The sequence below is a fragment of the Cornus florida genome, unplaced genomic scaffold (genome assembly GCF_030987335.1).
Source record: "Cornus florida cultivar Cherokee Brave unplaced genomic scaffold, ASM3098733v1 CherokeeBrave_3.0.0_Hap2_Chr08, whole genome shotgun sequence".
Classification (NCBI taxonomy): Eukaryota; Viridiplantae; Streptophyta; class Magnoliopsida; order Cornales; family Cornaceae; genus Cornus; species Cornus florida.
Genome location: NW_026775578.1, coordinates 25,323,992 through 25,346,569, shown reverse-complemented (window position 1 = coordinate 25,346,569; position 22,578 = coordinate 25,323,992). Strand labels below are relative to the sequence as shown.

General features: G+C 33.8%; 2 protein-coding genes across 7 annotated transcripts; both read left to right on the top strand.

Moving 5' to 3' along the window:
• Window positions 1-2,121: 2,121 nt before the first annotated feature.
• On the top strand, window positions 2,122-14,537 carry LOC132270900 (protein HESO1). 6 transcript variants are annotated; one of them, XM_059772111.1, is made up of 11 exons: window positions 2,123-2,426; window positions 2,561-2,665; window positions 2,904-3,080; window positions 6,711-6,880; window positions 8,741-8,905; window positions 11,144-11,319; window positions 11,421-11,516; window positions 12,036-12,105; window positions 13,170-13,300; window positions 13,811-13,915; window positions 14,022-14,537. In XM_059772111.1, exons 4-11 carry the CDS (start codon window positions 6,742-6,744, stop codon window positions 14,403-14,405), a joined length of 1,266 nt encoding a protein of 421 aa, XP_059628094.1. In that variant the 5' UTR covers window positions 2,123-2,426; window positions 2,561-2,665; window positions 2,904-3,080; window positions 6,711-6,741; the 3' UTR covers window positions 14,406-14,537. The 6 variants fall into 6 exon arrangements, with proteins under 6 accessions (XP_059628096.1, XP_059628094.1, XP_059628095.1 ...); XM_059772112.1 differs by lacking the exon at window positions 2,561-2,665 and having other exon boundaries at window positions 2,997-3,080; XM_059772109.1 differs by lacking the exon at window positions 2,561-2,665 and having other exon boundaries at window positions 2,919-3,080.
• Window positions 14,538-16,655: 2,118 nt separating this feature from the next.
• On the top strand, window positions 16,656-22,275 carry LOC132270898 (BTB/POZ and MATH domain-containing protein 3-like). Its single transcript, XM_059772107.1, has 4 exons — window positions 16,656-17,229; window positions 18,341-18,689; window positions 19,443-19,754; window positions 21,852-22,275. The coding sequence occupies exons 1-4, from the start codon at window positions 16,874-16,876 to the stop codon at window positions 21,873-21,875; spliced, it is 1,041 nt and encodes a 346-aa protein (XP_059628090.1). The 5' UTR covers window positions 16,656-16,873; the 3' UTR covers window positions 21,876-22,275.
• Window positions 22,276-22,578: the final 303 nt, after the last annotated feature.

Here is a 22,578-nt window from a genome sequence, read left to right as displayed (position 1 = left end):
CCAAACCGAATAAAGCTTCAACCAATCCAAGTTGCTAAAATAAGAAAAGAATATATTTTTGGTGTTTTGGTTTTGGGCCACTGTTTACGAAGTGTTTTAGCACAGTATAAAATAAAACAAAGTCACACCAAACATGCTTTTATTATCAAAATCAACGCTGTAGCAGTTCAAAAACAAAACGCATGACAAACGGGGTTTAAGGAGGGACATTAGCAAAAAGAACTTCATGCTGTTATAATTAATTAACACCTTGAATAATCAAACCAAAGAGAGGCAAAAGTTGAGAAAATTGAAAAGAAGCAATCGCTCGTTTTAAGGCTTTGAATAATCACAAAATTATTTAAGAAGTTGAAAGATGAAATTAATTTCAAGCAAATAAAAGGTTTTCGAATTATAAAGAATTGAACTTTTTCGATTGTTCGAGCCTTAAAGCCAATTGGCACTAGATTCAACCTTGCCTTGGCTATTAAGGTCACTGGAAAGTTGATCAAGTAAAGGAGCCTTGGGTGGTCCATAAAGTGTTGTTGATTAAAGTTTATAAAACCTTTAATTATAGTACTCATTGTCCAAATAAAAATATGAATTGGTGTGAAAAAAGAGTAAGTGTTCACATTAAAAGCAAGAGATGACACGACATGCCTTGATTGCATTTAAATAAATCTACATCTTGTTTTACAAAGCAATGACTCCACCTTCATTTCCATTTCATGATAAAGCATGATTTTCTATTTTCAATCACTTTAGAGTCTGGAGTTAAAAAATAATAATAATAAGAGTTGTTTTTTTTTTTTTTTTTTTTTGTCGTTGACAATAAGTAAACACACACTTCACTCACATCTTTATTTTGCCATTTCGGGATTCAAACCCATACCATCTCCTTTGAGAGGTATAAGAGATACTCCCTAACCATTAGGTCACAAGGTATTGCGAAATTAAACGGAAAACACAATAAATAGATCAAATGCACATACGACAATAACACACAGATTTTACTCGGTTCACCCAGTGCTATGTCCAAAGAATTGCAGCAATTTCACTGCAATAATAAAAAAAATAATAGCGAATACAGATAGTTCAGAATAAATATATACTCTTGCACTAGGATAACATAATAAATGAAAAAAATTACCAAAGTATAGACTCCACACCACTCATCACAGGACTATTAATATGTATTTAAGATTTGAAATATACAGTTACCGAGTTTAATTTATGTAATTATAATATTAACTCTAATCACATGACTTCAATATAGTAAGACTCACCCCCACACTCATCAAAATTGAATTTCTATCTCACGGCCTTGAACCACTACTACATATAAAAACAATCTCTCTCTCTCTCTCTAACTTTACCTAACTTAACTTTATCAAAGTTTTATTTTTTTTAACTTTCCTAAGACTTTATCAAAGCGTGGAAGTTTGAAACCTTCATGGAAGGAACCTTCATTGACTATAGACTCCATAAATCACATTGGGAATAAAGGGTTTGCTTCTTCTGACCATAATTTTTTATTCTATGTTTGGAAGTTGGAATCTAAATATGCCCTCATCCATGCCAATACCGATTGAAGTTTTTAACAAGGTAAAACAACTAAAAGAAATAAATCTCTATCTATTTTAAAATATAATGAACTGTTTCTCTTACTAATTAAGGAGTTATCATGATTTTTTGAGTTTATAATTATTGATAGAGTAGTGGTACAATGTTCAATAGGATTTTTTAGCTGTGGCCAATAAATAGAGTCCAACAAAATTTTTTATTTTAGTAATAAATAAAATACATTCTCTCACTTTTAAGTGTTCTAATAAATGTTTGGCACATCAAAAAAACGATGGCAATCTTTTCCCTTTTTGATAAGTGTTTAGTATTTGGATTTTGTTTATATATTTATTTAATTTTTAATGAATATTGTAAAGTATTAGAGTAAGTCTTTGGAATTTTAATTTTTTAACATTTTAAATTTGCAGAGTGCCATCCGAGACTTATATATATATATACATAAGAGTTGGAAAGGAAAGGAAAGGCAAGGAGGGGGAAAAGAAAAGAAAATATATATATATATATATATTAAATTGAAATTATTTGCTCTCTTTCTATTTGCTTTTCCATCATATTCTGAAATTCCTTGTCAATCCAAGACACAAAAACCCCTTTCTTTCTTCTGCTTAATCTCGATACAATCTTGTAAATATTTAGCGAACCCAAAAGCTTGACCGTCATTTTACTCCTTTTTCCCGCGTATCGTTCGTACACATATATACATATACATGTATACTGGGAAGTTTATACAGTGTCAGAGTAAACCCTTTCCTCTAAGCAAAGCCGCCCCATAAAAAGGGGAAAGCAAATGCAGAGGTTCAATCAAATGTACTCCGTCGGTGCCCGTACAGTTATTGCCTGTACAATCAAACCCTACTAAGGAGGTCGCTCTCTTAATCTTCATCGATTCTACTAGTGGTTTAATATTGTCACTTTTGATGTTCTTCTCACAAATCTTAGCTTCAATATGTTTGTATAATGATCTGAGTTAGTTCACTATATATGATTACATGTTCAGTTGTTGGTTTGGTACTGATCACGATTCGAATTTGGGGTTTCTCGAGTCACCATCAATCAATTATCAGTGGTATTGTTGTGTATATTGATTGAAAAAGATATATAGGTGCATATATTTATCTATGTATATTTTTGATGAATTTTCAATATGAGTTTGTTTGTTCTTTTTATTTTATCTTATTAATGGGTTTCTGTGTTTGTTTTATTGTGATTATTTTAATCTGAAATGATGGAGTGCATAGTTTTTTTCAAAAGTCATGGAGGTGGTCGATGCAAATTAAAGGGGTTTTTGTTGTTTTCTTTGCCGGCCAATCTCATACTTATTCATGATCCATTGTCTTTAGTTTTACTAATGCTAGATTATGGGATATCAAGAATAATGTTGGTGGTACTGGAGTTAGTAAGAAGAGGTTTACTATTTCGAGCTTGGGCTGCAGACATTCTATTTTGATGGGCTTGGAAATATGGAGTACAGTCTGTGTTTCTGGCATGGAATAATTGTGGTGAAACACTCAGTAGAGGTAAGTTCTTGCTTCTAGCAGATTGCTCTTGCAATATATGTATGCGGTTTTTACACATACAAGAAATCAGTTCTGTCTAAACTTTTACTAGCATCCGACTACAGTGTAGAAGGCACATGTTGTGGTAATCTTTGAAAGCTCTAACTAGGAAAAATGGTGCTTTTCTCCAAACAATGCTTTTAGATTTATAGTTCAATCACATTTCTAAAGATTTCCAAGTTGCTCAATATGGATGTGGATCATTTTGAAAAGATTAATATGGGAGCCTCTAAAATTGATAGGATAAGAAATGATTATGGATATTCATAAAGAAATAAAAAAACATGCATGCTTCATACAAATCTGGAGTATCCCCTTATTCTCCCAATTTCAGTATGTGTAATGCCTCATATGCGGTGTATATGATTTTTATGGTGTTGTCTTGTTTGTGCCTTAAGCCCATTTCTTTTTGCCTTAGCTATGGATAAACCGATGAGACACATTTGGGATGAGATTCTGTGGTGTATATTGTTTGCCGATAATATTGTTTTAAACGATGAAACTAGAGGAGTAAGTGCTAAATTGGAGGTTTGGAGGGAAACTCTAGAATTAAATGGATTTAAGATAAGTAGGAATAAAATTTTGAATATATGGGGTGTAACTTTGGTAAATCTAGAAATAAAACAAGAATGTAGTGAAGATTGAGGGTCATAAAGTACAAAATAAAGAACATTTTCATTGATTAGGCTTAATTATTTATAATGAAGTAATTGGAGATGGTCTTAATCATGGAATTAAGGCTGGATCAGAGGATGGGCTAAATGGAAGAGTGGCATCTGGTATATTGTTTGACTGGCGTATTCTGCTAAGATTAGATGAGAAGTTCTTTAAAACAACAATTAGATTAGTTGCTCTTTATAGGATAGAATGTTGGGCAACTAAGAAACGTGCGCCGAATGTTGCGATGAATGTGCGGTAAGACAAGAAAGGATAGATTTAGAAATTAACTCTTTTGTGAGATGGTTGAAGTAGCACGAATTGGAGATAATATGAGAGAAAATCAATTAAGATGGTCCAGACATGTGCAAAAAAGGAGATCACTAAGTGCATAAGTTAGATTAAGTGACATAGTCCATAATGAGGGTAATGCAAAGCGAAGGAATGGCCAAAGATAAAGTTTTTGGTAGAGGTAGAAAGGAACGGTATGATAGCATATGATTTGGCTGAGAGTATGGCCCTGGATAGAGTCAAATGGAAAAATAGGATTCATGTAGTTGATTCCAAATAGTTTGGAAGAAAAGCTTTGTTGAGTTGAGTTGTTTGTGCCTTTAGGTTATTGTTTGATGAGATCACTAAGTGTGCCAGTTAGATTGAGTGATATCGTTCACATTGAGCGCAATGCTAGGCTAAATGAATGACCAAAGATCATGTGGGTAGAGTTTGTAAGGAAATATATGATAACATATGATTTAACTGAGGGTATGGCCTTGGATAGAGATGAATGGAAAAATATGATTCATGTAACCGATCCCACATAGTTTGGAAATAGGCTTTGTTGAGTTGAGTTGTCTTTGTTTGTGCCTTAATTGTACCCTTGATGGTGTTCTATGGGGCTGGTGCTCTGTTTATCTATTGATCTGAGGAGAAATGTTGTAGCCTTTGGGTTTCTGTCTGAGCCTTGTATGTCTTGTTTCTTGTTGGTAATAAATACTCAACCACCACTACCTAAAACATATGCGCAGGATAGGATCAATCTAGTGTAAAAATAGTTACTATGACTCTTTTTTCTAATTTTTTTCATTCAGCTACAAGCCAAAAAATAAGTCAACTGAATATAAGTAAAATCTTCCATCTATGAGCTCATATTTTTGTAATAGAAATATAGAGTGGCTCATGATGAAGATGAGTCACTCTAAATTTGTTCCATCTATGACCTTTATTTGTTTCTATACTGCTTTTGTGATGCAAAAGAAGAATGCCTTTATGCCGAATTATTCGTTACAGTGTTGATGCAATGATGCTGAATGAATCATATTGCATAGGGAGGTTTAGACGAAGAAACTAACCAAATAATTATAGAGCACTGGTGCCAGATCTGATTGAGTTTACACAGACTTTCCTTTATAAAGTGCCACATTTTGTAGTTCTACACTGGGACCAAGTTACCCAATGTACTTAATAGGGAAAAAGATATATTGAATGACAAAATAACAGCAGACTTCCTTGATTGACTCAATCATAGACGTTGGATGTATTCATGTGAGCCCCACATTAATACATCTAACCTAGGAAGCACAGATACTTCTAGGAGAGCAACGTACCCATATCGGATACGTGTCGGATACCGATACTCCATGGATACTTGCGGATATTTGTCCGATACTTCTTAAACGTGTCCATAATTTAAAAATATATTTTTTAATTTCTAATACGTATCTGATACTTCTCAGATACTTCTTAGGTATTTTGCCTGCATAGCCGACACTTCTCAGACATTTCATATCACATTTTAGATAAGTTTGAACATTAAAATGCAACTTTTCCAACAATAATAACATAGTATAATTGTTAAGAAAAGTTCAAATTGTATTAAGTGATGACTAGGAATGCTTGTTTTTTGTGTTGTGAAACGAACTTCTATGTTATATTAATGATTGCATTTAGATTTAGAATATTTTTAAAAAATTGATAAAAAATTAATATATATATATATATATATATATATATATATATATATATATGAATAAAATTTAATTAATTTTTTATTGCTGTATTGCTGTACCCGTATCCTATTTTTTTTTAGATTTGCCATATAGTCATACCCGTATCGTGTCGTATTCGTATCCGGTATCCGTATTTGTGCTTCGTAGCATCTAACGGTTTTGGTTGAGTCGGCTGACTCGGCTTAGGAACTTGTCCCTATTTTTTCTCCTGGTATAGCCCTAATTACTTAATAAATATAATTTTTAGATAGTCTACCTCATACTACTTGAAGGTGAAATTTCATATGTACACATAGAAGACTGTAAACACAAGAAAGTATCATCACTGCTTATATTTGTAATATGATCTCAAAATGCATCCAATATTGTGATGAATTGTGTTATCAAAATAGCATATTATCACTGAATTCTCCTTTTTCTGTGGCTCGCTTGTTCTTTATAAATGCCTGAAATTGTTCTGTAGGTTTTCAAGTTTACACTTGCAAAAGAAAGTGATAATTGCTTTGTCTTGTTCCTTCTTGTTGTCAAGTAAAGATGTTCTATTTTATATCCACACCTTCAAACTTGGCAAATTTTGAACAAAATTATGTTTCATAACCAATTGATTCTAGATTTCTAAGCAATATTATAATTTATAACAAAGTCGATTTCTTGCTATACATTGGCTAGAAGGAAGTTATTTTTTGATGTATTATCTTCAAATATGTGAGTTGGTCTCAACTTTCATGTTATTGCTTCTTTCTGAAAGTCTTTTGAGGCTTAAATTTCATTAATTGTTCCAATACTGTATTTCATACCACATCCAATTTTCTGGAATAGGAAATTATTTTTGCTAGGTGCAACTTCATTAATTTCTGTCATTTGTTATCTCCTTCTCTAATATTTCCTATCGGCATTCCTGCATCTGACTTTCTGACATGTTTAACAGCATTAGCCTGATTCAATGTTATTTCTCGAATATGAGTGTCAATAGTACATTGGAACTTGCTCTAAGAGATATTCTTCATGTGATTAATCCATTACCGGAGGATTGGTCGACACGATACGAAATTATTAATGAGCTTCAAGCTGTTGTTCAATCCGTGGAAAGTCTAAGAGGTAATTTACTACTGTTTGGTGTTACTCGTTTTGTGCTTTCACTTCAATTGTACAGATTTATAGCTGGTATGCCAACTGAATATTTTGTGTGTGTGTGTGTGGGGGGGGTTGGGGGGGGGGGGGGGGGGGGGGGGGAGGGGGGTGGCTGGATTTCTTTATTTGTCTATTGTGATGTGAAACAACGAGTTAAGAAGGACAAACCCTTATAAGAGTTGTGTATGATATAACATATTTTTATGTGGGAATGGAGCAAAAAAGACTTCTTATCAATTTCCTATGTTTCTTATTACACTTCATTTCATCAGGAAAATATGCGTTAATTTTCTCACATGTCACCATGTTTGTCTATTGTGATGTGAGAAGAACTACGAGTTAAGAAGGACAAACCCTTGTAAGAGTTGTGTATGATATAACATATTTTTATGTGGGAATGGAGCAAAAAAGACTTCTTATCAGTTTCCTATGTTTCTTATTACACTTCATTTCGTCAGGAAAATATGCGTTAATTTTCTCACATGTCACCATGTTTGTAACAACAGATTAACTTTTTGTCATGGGCCTGGAGCTTTCACCAATAGTCTAGCCAAACCTCATGGCACTGAGTTTCAGATACTCATGCTAACACTCATAGGCTTGTGTCTCTTACTTTTTGTTATAGTGGTCCTCACCTGCTTAGTCACCCTTAGACCAGCTCACTTAAGGAACTTTGGTTGGTAAGGGGCTTATTATTTTTATTCTTTTCTTTTTTATTGGCAACAGATTTGTATTACTAGTTAATACTCAAGGAATGGTTACATCTCACAGAGCATTTCACAACTGTGTGGTTTGGTGGATGCATATAGAAAAGATTAGAGTGCTATATGCATCCACCAAACCACAATATGGGCGGAATGGTAATCTTTATATTGTTGTCCACCAAACATAAAGGCCTTTATAAAGGCATTTTTACACAGCCTTTATGTTTTGCCTATATAAAGGCTATTGTGTAATCAAACAAGTTAGCCTCTATGTTTGTCTTCTCACCTTTCTTCTAGCCTCATCTCATCTTTTGTCTTTTCACCCCTTGCTTTCTTTCTGGTCCCACATTAGTTTGGTATTGGCCACACTACTTGTCCAGCATCACTATTAAATATCTTGAACAATTACAAGACTTTTCATGACTCTAGGGCACTCTTTTCAATACTGAAACAAATTTAGGGACAAAACAAGGGTGTGAGTTTCTTTCCATGGTAAAAAAGAAAAAAGAAAAGGTAATTTAAATCTCAATACACACAATTCAAACACACACCCTACATATTTTATTGTGAATTTGTGAGATGAATTTGTTGGAGGTGTGAATGGGGGAAGGTCTATGAGGAGAAAAATAGTCGCTACAGATAGGATATGCAGTCGGTAAGGCAAATGGAGAAGTGGAGAACTAACAATGCAAACAATATATTTTGAAGAGAGGGAAAAAGCCACGAGGAAACTTTTATTTCAAGAGAATATGGAATTAAAAATTGTGGTAGAAACTAGAAGAAAAACAGTAAAGTTTTTTTTTTTTTTTTTTGTTGGCACCAGATGCTAACAGAGAAACTCTTCCAACTTTTTCTTCCTCCTTTTTTCTTATTTCAATTTTGGAACCCGAAGAGGCATGCAACTTTGGAGAAAAGTTGTTAAGCAGACGCTTGTACCTGAGTTTGTTATAGTTTCTTGGGATTAACATATTCAGCTTAATATTGCCCTAAATTCTGTCAATGACACCCCGCCAACCCCTGCGGTAGGACTTCCTATTTTTTTACTTATATGGAAGAGTTGTTTTCATTGGTTAATAGAGTTATGCTAAACAATATAGATTTATGATTTGAATGGTGCAAGCAGGTGCAACTGTGGAGCCATTTGGTTCATTTGTGTCTGTTCTCTTCACACGATGGGGAGATCTGGATTTATCTATAGAATTACCTAATAATTCATATATTCCATGTGCTGGAAAAAGGCGCAAGCTGACTTTACTTGGGGAGGTACTCAAAGCTTTGAGAAGGAAAGGTAATTTTGATATCTTTACTTATTTTTACTTCCTCTTTTAATGCATTGCTCTGAATCATATCTATTATATGTATTTCAAGCACGAACTCCTGAAGTTCCATTTTTTTTCCTTGTCTTTTCTTGTTGCACAACTGCTATATGAAATTAATATTTGCAATGCATTCCATTTTACCATTTTCACTATTATGACGATCTTTTGATCTTTATTCCTTTAACCGTGGTTGTTGCTTTCTTTATTTGTTCTTTTGAAGGAAAATTACTGCAGTGTAAGAAAAAAGTGCAGTCCTTCGGAATATAAGAAAAGGAACAATAGGATTCCCGAACACTAAATGCAGAGAGATCTACAAGGAAACTTATAATTCGATGGAAAATGAAAACTATACAAAAGGGACTGAAAACCATTCTGGAACATATTTAAAATAGAAAAAGAAAAAGAAAGAAAAGAAGAAAAACTGAAAAGATAGTGAGCATTTTAGATAGTCTTGTTTAAGTAGTTTGCCTATAAGTAGCAACTATCGAGTCCTTTTACCCGGGAATCACTAATTCACAAATGAGAAGAATACTACCACTAAAACAGAGAGGTTTCTTCAAATAGACCCATTTAAATTATTGTGTTCTTATGATTGCCTGCCTCTGCTGCACAAATCATTTAACTTAATACATCCTTATGTGTCAGTTGTCCATTCAAGCACCAAGCAGTTAGAGCTTGGAGGAACTGTGGGTTCCGACAGCATGCCTACAGCTTATTGAAGAATGAGTTAGCTATGTTGTAGCAATGTCTTTTCTAACAACCGAGGGTGGTTGCATTTGTAGGCAGAATATAATGGTACATTATTCTGGTCTATTAAATTTAGTTAAAAATTGGAGTTATATAGTGCTAAAAAGTATGAGTGAGGATGCTTAAGCTAGTGAGGCAATTTTTAACCAAACATGCTCATCCATATTAACCAAATTACTTAAGTCAAACTCAAACTCTCCACTGGTTTTTGGGGCCACAAAATCAAGGTTGTTCCATGTTATGGGCTGCATAAGACCATCCGAGCTATTCCTTAGCTCAACCTGTGTTTAAGGACTGAGGTCCAACTCTATAAGGCTCATTTTAGGAACAAATCATCTCTTAGAGGATTAGAAATTTTTGATAAACAAATCATTTTCATTATAAATAAGCAAAATTGTATATTTTAATAGCAGTTACCTTATACGCAGTAAATTACTCCGCTGATAGAAATGGTTTGAAGATAACCAAGCTGAATCAAGGCTGGGCTTGTGCTATTGAATCTACTGTGGCTACCTGGTTTGAACTTAATCTAAACTGCCTGTTGTATAAGATGGGCATTTCTGAAATCAAACATGTTCATATCCAGAAGTCAACTTTTGTAATCTGAACCATTATTCATATTGATAAAAAGATTGGAACCATGCTCCAGACCATGTTCCAGACCACACAAACTGCATGGACCTAGTAATGGCCAAGAAGAATGGATGATGGTTGGGACAAACTCTATTGAATAGTCTTGCAATGATATAAAGCTTGTGAAGCTTGATTCAAAAGTACGCAATTTTAATCATTTTGTGCTTTTTGTCTGGCTATTGCATTGACTCCCACTAATCTGCATGCATTATTTAGCATATGTACAGATCGGAACCTTAGAACACATTAATTAGATATCAATTGTTTGTTTTTCACATTTTATGACATAAGTATCTGTAAGGCTGCTTAGTTGTTCTTAGACATACAGATCATTCCACCGTGATTTGCATTTTAAAAGACACGAGTGTATTTTTCGCATTCAAACAATTATGTTCATTTATAGTTTTCATTTAGCTTTTCTTGATGATTCCTTGTGTGTTGACTCCATCCAAAAATTTGAACTTGCATTTTGAAGGCTGCAAATAACAAAATAGAATGGTAGAATCCCTTGATGATGCAGAATAACCCTTGTGAGCATTATCTTATAGGTTTATTTATTTATTTAAATTTTTTTTTTTTATGGAAATTGTATTACTTCGTGGTAGTAAGTAAAGGGCGATATCATTAGCAGAAAGAAGCATAGTGTTTTTTGAGTCTGTATTTTGTATCTCATTTTATATTCTAAAATAATGTATATATTTTTTACATAGATGAGGTTTTATGAATTGTTCAACAACAGAAGTGTGATTCTTCTTTCCATTGCTCTCCTTTTATATATATATATATATATACACACACATTTTATCTAATGATGACATTGATTGCAGGTGGATGGCGTAAATTGCAATTTGTTCCCAATGCAAGGGTTCCCATTTTAAAGTTAGAGAGCTACCAGAATATCTCTTGTGATATCTCAATCAACAATCTGAATGGCCAGATTAAGTCCAAACTATTATATTGGATCAATTTGATCGATGGACGCTTTCGTGATATGGTTTTACTGGCACGTTATTAATGCAACACACTATATGCAATTATGGGTAACACTACATGCCACTTTGGTGAAAGTTTTGCCTATTCTGATGCATCAATTCTTCCTCGCAGGTCAAGGAATGGGCCAAAGCACATAATATTAATGATCCGAAGTTTGGAACTCTAAATTCCTACTCCCTTAGTTTGCTTGTTATCTTCCATTTTCAGGTGATTATTAATTATTAGTATCACTGCTATTGGTTTTGTTGTACTTCAATTTAGGGATAGTTGGGAGTCTTCATTTGGTGTGTCATCTGCTGAAATGTATCTAGTGGTGGGATCCATTCTTGGCAGAAGTTTTAAAATTTGCAAGTAATTAGGTGGATTCATTTTTATACGTCCGATGGAATAAATTATGCTTCTCAGATGGTTGAAAGGGACTCACTGGCTGAAAGTAATGATTTTTTTTTTTTTTTGATAAGTGAAAGTAATGATTTTTAAACTTTTTGGGGACTTCTCCCTCATGTGTTTTTATGTTCAAATGAACATGGTCAGCTGTTCTATCCAAATCATATTGTCTTGTTGGTTGTCTTCTTTCACGGTGATTCTAGAGTTTTCCGTCTGTACAAATATACACATTGTTACTATAGTTTCTTCCTTGGGTGTACAAATATACTTGAATTCTGAATTGGAGCATCCAGAACTTCACTATTTTAATTTTGGGTTTATTATCCTCTTTTCTTGCAGACTTGTGTACCTGCAATTTTACCTCCTCTTAGGGAAATCTATCCTGGAAACTTGGTTGATGGCCTTACAGGTATTCATGACCTTTTATTTATCAAGTCAGAAAAGTGTATTTTAAATTTATCAAAACCTCAAAATAATTTTATAAAAAATAATAAAATTAATTCTTATCAAATTGTCCAAGGATTTTTTTTTTCTTTTTTTTTTTCCATTCCTCTGTTAGTATAAGGAGGGGCTCCTAGAAAATTTGTTGATGTGTATTCTAGAGTCCAAGTCCGTCCTCTCTAGCTTTGGATTTTGTTATTTAGTTATTGGAAAACGTGGTTTGCTAGTTTTGTACTGTGTTTGAGGCTGGATTTCCAAATCCTAGGAGCTCAGGGTTCTTTTCATCAAGGTGACCCTCAAATCTTGGAATAGTTTTGGAAATTTAAACTGATCTGAGAGAATTATTTCCACGTTGCTACACGTTTGTGGCTTGACAATTGGGAAAAGCAAAATGAAAATAGGATTTGGTAAAGGGAAATAATTCTTATGCCACTTTTATACTCTTGTACTGCACTTTTTTTACCCCCAAGGAAGAAACAAAGAAAAGATATGATATAATTGTCCTTCAAAAGCTTTCTCAAAAATGACATAATGTACCTTCCAAAGCTCTCAAATTTCACAGTTATCTAAAAAAGTATTCTAATGCTCCACTTTTGAAGGGCAAATAAGTGGAGTACGAATGTCACATGTTTTGCTATATGAAGACGTTAGGGAAGACCCGAAAAAATCCCGAAGTAATTTTCCCACACCCTAAAGTTTTATTAGAGATATCTGTAACATGGTTTTGGTAATACTTTGTAAACCTTGATGAGATCTGATATTAGGGAAGCTATCCAAATCCCAGTATACCTCCAAAAAAATATTTTAAATTCAATAAAACGACGTTAAACAACAATTTTAATGGAAATGTCTGGACATAGAATTACCCTGCAAGTCCATAATGTTAGTGTGCGTCATAAACATTGACTATATTTAATAGAATAAAAGGCTATCTAAATTCGAAAATGCACATAATGTTTCCTTTAATCTGAAACACTGAATAACATTGAATAATGTTACTGGTTGAATGTGCATTAAACATTCTCTTTTCAGGTGTGAGGGCTGATGCAGAGAGACATATAGAAGAAACATGTGCTGCAAACATATTTAGGTTTAAAGAAGACAGGTCCAGAATTGTTAATCGGAGTTCTTTGTCTGAGCTTTTCATTTCATTCCTTTCACAGGTAATTAATTTTGTCATGATTTATAGAACTTAGATGTGTTTGGACTATCAAGCGTGAAGCATGAGACCCTTTTTGTACTAGTAATATTTTATTATGTTATGTTGACAAAGTGCTTTATCAAATATATCTTGGATGATGTTTTTTCAAATAATATTTAGTGTATCCAAGACTCAGCATATCCGTTGTTGATGAGTAGTGCTACGGCTAGCGACTGTGTCTGCACAGTTGCTGTTTTGATTGGTTGAAAAACTAATCACAACAGCTATAATTAAACTCATTAATTACTGTAGAGGTGATACTACTTGGCCTAAGCTTTTTGTGGTGATGATGTTTATGTTAATGCCAATGGATGTGCTTTTTCTTGTATGGATGAAGATGACAGAGCTGGGTAAAGGAAATACATGTATAATGGGATAAAATTTCTATTATAGGGAAGACCAAAAAAGAACTTTCTATTGTTTGCTAGTCTGTATAATAATTTAATTTATTATTATTTTACATCTTTTGCAGTTCTCTAGTATGAGAGCATCGGAGCATGGTATCTGCACATATACTGGACAATGGGAAGACATAGATAGTAATATGAGATGGATGCCCAAAACTTTCGCTCTATTTGTAATCTCTCTTAACCACCACAACTGCCACTACTATTTCTTTTAATTTATTTTTTTCCCTTTCCCCTCAACTAGTTGAGCTGATATTTTTAGTAATGTCTTGTTAGATTGAGGATCCATTTGAGCAGCCACTTAATACCGCGAGGAGTGTTAGCAGTGGGCAAATGACAAGGATATCAGAAGCATTTCAGACAACACACCGTATGCTTACCTCAGCTAATCAGAATCACGGTTCTCTCATTGCCACTTTAGTCAGGCCGCGCATATTGTCTTCTGTTTTCACAAGAACGCCATCTATAAACCCCAACGACTACAACAGGACTCGTCCACAGGTGCAGAGGAACGTACACTCACCGTCACAAGTTCAACAGCAGTTTCAGAGCATGAGGCTAGATAGTCGTCCCACCAATACGACGACGAGGACGCAGAGACCTGCGCAGACATTTTACAATCAAGGCCAGCAATCGTGGAGACCCAGGTCTAACAGATAGAAGGCTCTAACGAGTTTTTCTACCTGAACGACCTGTACGTAGTTCTATTTGGAAAGGTGAGGGTCTAGTACTTTGCCCAGTTGGTTTTGAAACCTTACAAGTTTGGAAGGAAAAAAAAAAAAAAAAAAAGAAGCGGTGTATATTAATGCAATTGGAAAGGTGAGGGTCTAGTACTTTGCCCAGTTGGTTTTGAAATCTTACAAGTTTGGAAGAAAAAAAAAAAAAAAGCGGTGTATATTAATGCAATTGCATTGCTGGGATTTCAAATGCCTGTGTTTTAGCTTTCCTTTTTAGACAAGGAAGTTTGGATGTTTTGTTTGTAAGTAATTATCAATGAACTATTATAATATGTTTCCTCCTGGTTATTAACAATTGTCTTACATGTCAGAATACATTTCTATGATTTATGAGTGTTCCTGACTGAAAGAAGTTGCATATTAACTGTTTCTATTTTTGGATAAGATTTGCCTACTCACTTGTGATCGCTGATGTGGTGTAATCACAATGCAAAAATAATCTCTAATTACAAAATCAAGAAAGTGATAAATAAGGATAATAACTTTTTTTAGAATAAATTTAGTGATCTTCTCTGATTTTCTTATTTATCACTTTCTTGATTTTTTTATGGCAGTTTATGTTTACGTGGTGAGTAGGAATGACGTACTCAATAGGCAAGTTTTGCCTTTTTTATTAAGTCCACTGTATAGCTTTTCTCATTCCTAAGCAGCCATTCATGTAAAGAGGTTTTACGGGACTGGATATAGGTTTTTCAAAGAGCAACTTAAAATACCTTCAAGTATGGCAAATGAGCTTTTTTCAATTTAAATTGCAAATGAGTTGGACTGAGCTGATTGGCCCATGCTCTTGAAGACATACTAATTTACAATGATTTCACATTAATTTACATGTGTTGAATATAGGTTCACGTACTAAATTAGTAAATTAGTTTTAAAATCGAGTTTAAACTTAAATTGTTTGTCTAAGGTAATCAAACGTTATGTATCTTATGTAATTCTGATAACAACTCAAAAAAAAAAAAAAAATTCTCAATTTATTTCAATCTTACCTCTAACTCCATAATCTGGACAGCTACACTTCATAAGCGGAAGATTAACCAATCTTACTAATCACGTCACAAATTGAGTTGGATTAGTAATATTTCAAATGCAAAAGAATTCTCTTAGAAAAAGGAAAAAAAAAAACACAAAAAGACTTAGTTTTCGGATGAAAAAATTGAATGGAAGGAAGAGAAAAAGATGAATAAGGCGTCCTAGGGAAGAAAGGTGTCTCTCTCACTTTTTGTTTAGTTAGATAGAATGAATATTAAAATTGATAGATGTTGTGACAAATATATATATATATTTGTTTGGTTAAAATGAAAGAAAATAAAAAACTTATATTATATTTATCAATAGACCCTAATTAAATATGTATTTCAAATTATACAATCCATTGAGATCTCTTGACAACAAGCTGTGCAAATTTTTTTTTTACAGATAACAATTTATCAAGACCACTTATTTGCAATGCAAGTCCGTTTTGAGCTGATAAAAAAACACAAAGGGGGATGTTACTTCCTCCCTCTCTTCTCTTCACTCCAATCAAACAGGAAAAAGTTATTCCATCTCTCTCCGATTTATCCCTCCTTAATCCTCTCATTTCCTCAACCTTCTCATTAGTAAGAGTAGACAAATAATCCGTAAATCCGATCCGATTCGCATTGCGAATCCAATTCGATCCCTGTGAATCGGATGTGATTGCCATACCCACGGATTGGTGACGGATTTAAAAAAACTGAATCCAAAAGTTATAGATGAATCACAGATTGAACTGTTAAAAATTCGATTCGATCCGTGAAAAATATATATATTTTCAAATAATATATTAGTTAATGATAATTTAATGAATTCTAAAGATATATTCATTAATAATTATTTAAATATACGAATTAATATAAATAAAATAAAATTTTATTTATTGGGTTATAGTTAAAAGACAAATAAATAATAAATAATATTAATTATAAAAAAATAATAATAATAAATAATTTAAATAAAATCTAATTCGCGGATTCAATTCAATTTGATCGGATTCGATTTAATTGGTGGAATAATGGATCCACGACGAATTTACTTAATTGGCTGAGAACAGATAGAATTAAAATTGATGCCTAATTATCGCCTCATCCCCTAATCATTTAAGTCATTAGTGGAGTAGGACTAGACAAACATCGTGAGACAACCAATCACCAATCATCAGTTTCCACACACTTGCTTTCCGTCCCTTTCCACACACTTCCTTTCCTTCCTTTCCCCTTCAAATTTCCTCGGACTAGGTTTACCCCTTTTTCTTCACTTATAAACCCCAACCATTCAATCCAACTTCCAATTCACATACTAGAGTTTCCATACACACACATATTAATTCTCCTCACTGATTCAACTCCGATCGATCAATTTCACGAAATCATGATTGTTCACGATTACAAGGATTCGTCTTCAGAATCGAGAACCGAGACTTTGAGTGGGTCGCAGAATTTCACGATAAGGGGGTATTCGTCGTTGAAGGGAATGGGTCCGGGCAATTACATATCGAGCGATAGTTTTTCGGCGGGAGGCTATGATTGGAACGTTCTGTTCTATCCCGATGGGAAGAAACCGGAGCATTCCATGTACGTTTCGATGTACGTCAGGTTGGAGAGCGAAGCGACGAATGTGGAGGCCCTGTTTGAGCTCACATTGTTTGATCAGAGTGGGAAAGGAAATCACAAAGTTAATAGTCAGGACAAGGGTCCTTATATTCTCAAGCACAGACGCAGTATGTGGTATGTATGCACAAACATATACATCCATATGGATGATATATATGAGTATGCGTGTTTGTGTAGGTATCTATATGTAATTAATGTTCTGTCAATATATATGTGTGTATATATATATAATTAATGTTCGTTTGTGTTGGATTAGGTCTTGTAAATAAATTATTCCATGTGTTCGTTTGTCAATATATATGTGTAAATAAATTACTGCGGTCCCGGTGTTGGTGAATTTCACTGCTATGAATGGTGAATTTCGTTACTATAATGGTTGACTTTCACCTGTAAATGAATAGTAGAAAAATTCAGTGAAATTCACCAACAGCAGGGAACGGGGAAGTAGTGACTAGAGAGGATTTGGATCTCTCTTGCAAATGCCATTCAGTAGAAATAAAGAGGTTTACTTTAAGAGATGAATCTTATAATCTATTTGGATTGAAGGATTTCAAACGAATGGATTTAGGTTTACATCTAGATTCAAGTTTTAACAAAATGGATAGATTTGTTTGACTTTTGAAAGGATTTGAGGAATGGGTTTAATGAGCTAAGTGCTTGTGTCTCATTATTATGAAAAGGAATAATTGTGTACTCATACAATATGCTTTCAGTTCGCGTCTTTGCAGTAATAATCTTTTTTTTGATGATTTAGCGTTTTTGTATTATATTCGTAGAGACTGACATCTCCCATTTTAACTGGTCTCAGTTTGCTTCTTTGCATTAATAATATTTTTTTGATGATTTAGCGATTTTGTATTATATTCGTAGAGACTGACATCTCCCACTTTAACTGGTCGGCAATAAGTTGGAGCAAGTTTTTGTTTGGTTTTGGAAATATTTTGAGACTATATTCAACATAATACTTACTCACCATGCTCAATATTAGGGTGAATTTGTATATGTTATTGAACTTCATCAGTTATGCTGAATATGATTTGACTGCTTCTTTTGCCTTGATCTTTTTTACACATATAATACGATAACAATATGTAAGCCCGTGCTAAATTTTTTTAAAATGCACGAACATGTTTAGTATTGACTATTTTAGTGCATTTTAATCCTTTTTATATTAGAAAAAAAATCCATATACTAATACACTGTAATGTCATTACATCAATTTCAGGGGTTACAACCGTTTCTTCTCCAGAGCAAATTTAGAAACTTCTGATTACATAAAAGACGATTGCATTGCCATTCATTGCACTGTGGGAGTCCTCAAAACTCATGTTGACGGACCTAAACAGTATAGCATTTCTGTACCACCATCAGACATGGGCCTGAGTCTTGGGGACTTGCAGGAATCTGAAATTGGTTATGACATAATTTTTCAGATTGGTGATGAGACTTTCAAAGCTAATAAATTGATGCTTGCTGCTCGGTCTACTGTATTTAGAGACCTGTTTAATGGATTTATTGGATATTCTAACGTGGATAAAGTAGTATTGGAGGATATTGAACCCTCTATCTTCAAGGTAATGTGGTTCTGTTCTTTGAATCATTTGTCATTATTCACCTTTTGAAGAAAAAGAAAAGATAGAGAACACAGGCACACGTCTTGATATGTTTATAATTGTCGTTGTAGCTGTTATTGTTATTCTCATTAATGTTTTAAATTAGTTCAGAGGAAGTTCTACTTAGTGTCCTATGTTTGTATAAAACTGTGATTTGGGATTGTGTTCCTTTTCATGATATTCTTAATTGCACAGGTATTCTGTGGTAATACAACGCTCTAGATTTGTCATTGTACTATATGTTATGTAGTTTTAAAAATCTGTTCATATATTGGATTATTTTGGAATCTGGAGGCTGGCATATTTAGCAATATATATGAACAGGTACAGGCCAAATTCTAGTTTTTTAGATGAATTTATGTGTCAGTGTTATTGAATGTAAAAACAGTGTTTTTCATGTAATTTCAGGAGCTGACTGCATAAGGAAGTGCCGGTTCATGAATTAAAGCAAATAATTGTACGTAATAATAATAATAATGGAAACTAGTAAGCACTTGTTTAAGCAACTGGATACTACGTACTGCACTGTCTGTTTTGGCATTAGCTTGTTTTCATGGTCCTAGAGGTGAAGTTATGTTGGCTAGTTGGGCTGTCTCACCTGAAATCCTATATGTATTGCTTGTATCATTGGTGAATATGATTTCTTCCAATGTCTTTTAGTTATGTACTAGCAGGCTCAGATGACTTAAATGGCCTATTTCATCTGTTTTGCAGGCTCTACTCATGTTTATATACTCAGATAAGCTTCCTGAGATACATGAAATTATGGGATCAGCTTCTATGTGCACATCTACAATTATGGTGCAGCATCTGTTGGCTGCCGCTGACCGATTCTGTTTAGATCAGCTGAAAGAATTATGTGAAGCAAAATTGTGCGAAGAAGTCAATGCAGATATAGTGACAACGCTACTTTCCCTAGCTGAGCAACACCAGTGTCCACATCTCAAAGCCATCTGTGTGAAATTTGCAGCAATAAACTTGGAAGGTTCATCTAGTCTGTTGAATTGGAACAGTGCAATGCTTCAGGTAATGTGAATTTTAGTGTTTTATCTTTGTAATATGCAGAAGTGCTCTTGATGCTTCCACGTGCATACCTAGAACATCAGAGATGTCCAAATTGTTCCAAGTCTACTTTGTTAAATTGTAAATTCTTGCTATAATAAAATTGAAGCAACTTTTCATGTTTAGAAAGTCCTTGCACTGTGGTCATATTCTTGTCTAATTTGAGAAGTGATTGGAAAATTCAGAAATTACATTTACTTATGGCATTTGAGAAGTAATAGGCATTTACATTTACTTAATTTTAGTGTTCATGTTTTCTGGTTCATGGCTATTGTTTGCTTTGCCTATGGATTGATTTTATCATAACCAAAAAAAAACCCATCACTCTGGATAATAATTAGTATTAATTTTGGTGTTGCTTAAGCCATAAATTTAATAAACAATTTCTGAGTGATCTCCGTTATAGAACATCTCATTTAAATTCTTTGAGTTGGCTAAACTAAAACATTTACTTTTCTAGCTTGAAACTCCTCCTTATACTATACCTGTTAAGAGATAACTAGCTTTTCATACTTATGGATCTGTTGTATCCTAATTGGCTTATGTTATGCTGTTTGTACATTTATGCCCAGCAGGCTTATTTCCCTTCTTTTGCTTAATTAATGTTAGTAAGCAAAAAATATATACATTTTTTAAAGTTCAACTAATAAGTAACATGTGATGCACATGTCACCTAAAACTTAAATCTATGAGGTCCCAAGTTCAAATCTCTCTCTTATTTCAATTTGCTTTTGCATGATATCTTCTTATGGTCTGCATCAAGCAGATGAACATAGACTTTAATATGCATTTTTACATTAAACAAGAGTAGAAGCCTTTAAATTATGCAATATTAGCCATAACAGAAAAGATAGGCTCATTAATAACTGCTTCAAAATTGTCTGAGTCAAATGTATAATTAACCTTCTGGTATAAGGCTTTCTTGTATGTGGTAGTTGACGATGGCTATACGTAGGGATGTCAATTTGACCCGCCCCCGATGGGACCGCCCGCCCCGCTCCTAATGGAAATGTTTTATTTATTTATTTCCTCATTTAATCTCGGGTTAGGAGCATGTTTGAGAATGAGAGTCAAATTTTGTTTTACTCCAAACTTGCCTTGTTTAGTTTTAAGAATATATATAAGCAGATATTTTATTATAATTTTTTTTTTCTAAAAAATTCTGTCTTAAATATGGTTAAGATTGTTTGTATTTATTTAAACTATACATAACGGGGCACTTTGAGCCCTTCCCACTTCAAAGCGAGACGGGTTTGGTAATTTGTTTTTCTTCATGGAACGGATTACTAAAATAGGAGCACTCCATTCCATACGCATCCTGTTGACATCCCTTGCTACAAGCCTCAAAGAGAAACCTGGGGTTTTATGTAGTTAAGAGTTTGGGATGAGTATGGTTATTTAAATGGAGTTTGATATATTGGAGTTTCTTCCGGATAATATCTAAAATTTGATTTTAATGTTTTGCCATCATATTATGACTAGAATTGTCACAGTTGTGAAATTAGGTTTTTTACAGATTGTAAATTTGACATGGTTTGACTTCGGATTAAACACAAGTCTAGGCCTGCCTTTTGTAGAATAGAGTAGACATCTTTGTATAGCTGTTGTATTATCAGCATCAATTATGAAGTTTTAACTGCTTGTTTGGTTGGTAGAGAATTGGAAAGGGTTGAAAAATCTTTGATACTGTAAATATATGGTTTTCATTTTCTTTAATTTTATGTTATTCTGGAAGAATATGCTGATTCAGTATAAGCAGTCGCCTCTTTTTTGTTTAGTTTATCACAGTTCCATTCATCACAAATTTTGGTTTTCCCAGTTATGCCTCAACAATTCCACATCCTTCATAATGTTTGGGACCAATTTTAGCAACATGTTGAATGATAAATACTTATGGTTTAAGATTTTTGGGATGGATTTTAGCAATTTCTTGAATGATAAGTACTTTTGTTATTGTGATCCTTCCGATCTCCATATTTTTGCAAATTTGCTACTTTTTCAGATTTTCTTTTGTCGATTAATGTGGGCATAAACATAAAGTGTTTTCTGCTATTTTTGCAGTCACTATTCAGTCAGAATATTTAGGAGAGTACTGCCCTCAGTTGTTGTCTGAGCTGCTGGAAACAACTGCATCAGTGGATGAGAATTCAACTGTTGATAAGGAAGAGAAGTGGTAGCAGCTTTTCTGTGCTAGATCTAGCACCAGTTGGGGCTGCAGGGGAATCCATGGATCCCGTTGTCAGGTGCATGCAGTGGTGGATATAGTGAACATGACAATGTTATGGGCAAAAAACTTAGTGTGCGTAGCATGTTTATATTAGTGTTTCTTGGTTTTACTTGATGGTTGATAAAATTATATAATGTTTTCCTTGAGGATGAATTTTTTTCCTTTGCCTTCTGCATTGCCCTCTCTCTTCAGAATGTGTTTAGAAGTTCATTTGATCATTCTATGATAGATGGAGATTAATAAATTGGTCATTTGTTTTTTGCATGGCCCGCAAGTTTGAACTTGAAGAGGACTCTGCATGGCATGAGCAGAGTGGAGAGGATTGTTGAGTGTTGGAGAGAGTTAAAAAATTCTGGAATGTTGAAGAGTTATAGAACTGTGTAGAGCATAAAGAAGATTTTAGAATAGTAAAGAGTTTTGTAGAGTGTAAATAATTTTGATGCTTATGCAGAAGGTTGTAAGAGTGTAGATAAGAGGCCTATATATAGGTAGGGGTGTGATTTGTAAGCTAGAAGGGGTACCCCAAAAGAACTCTTGGCATTAAGATGGGAGTAGTGGAGA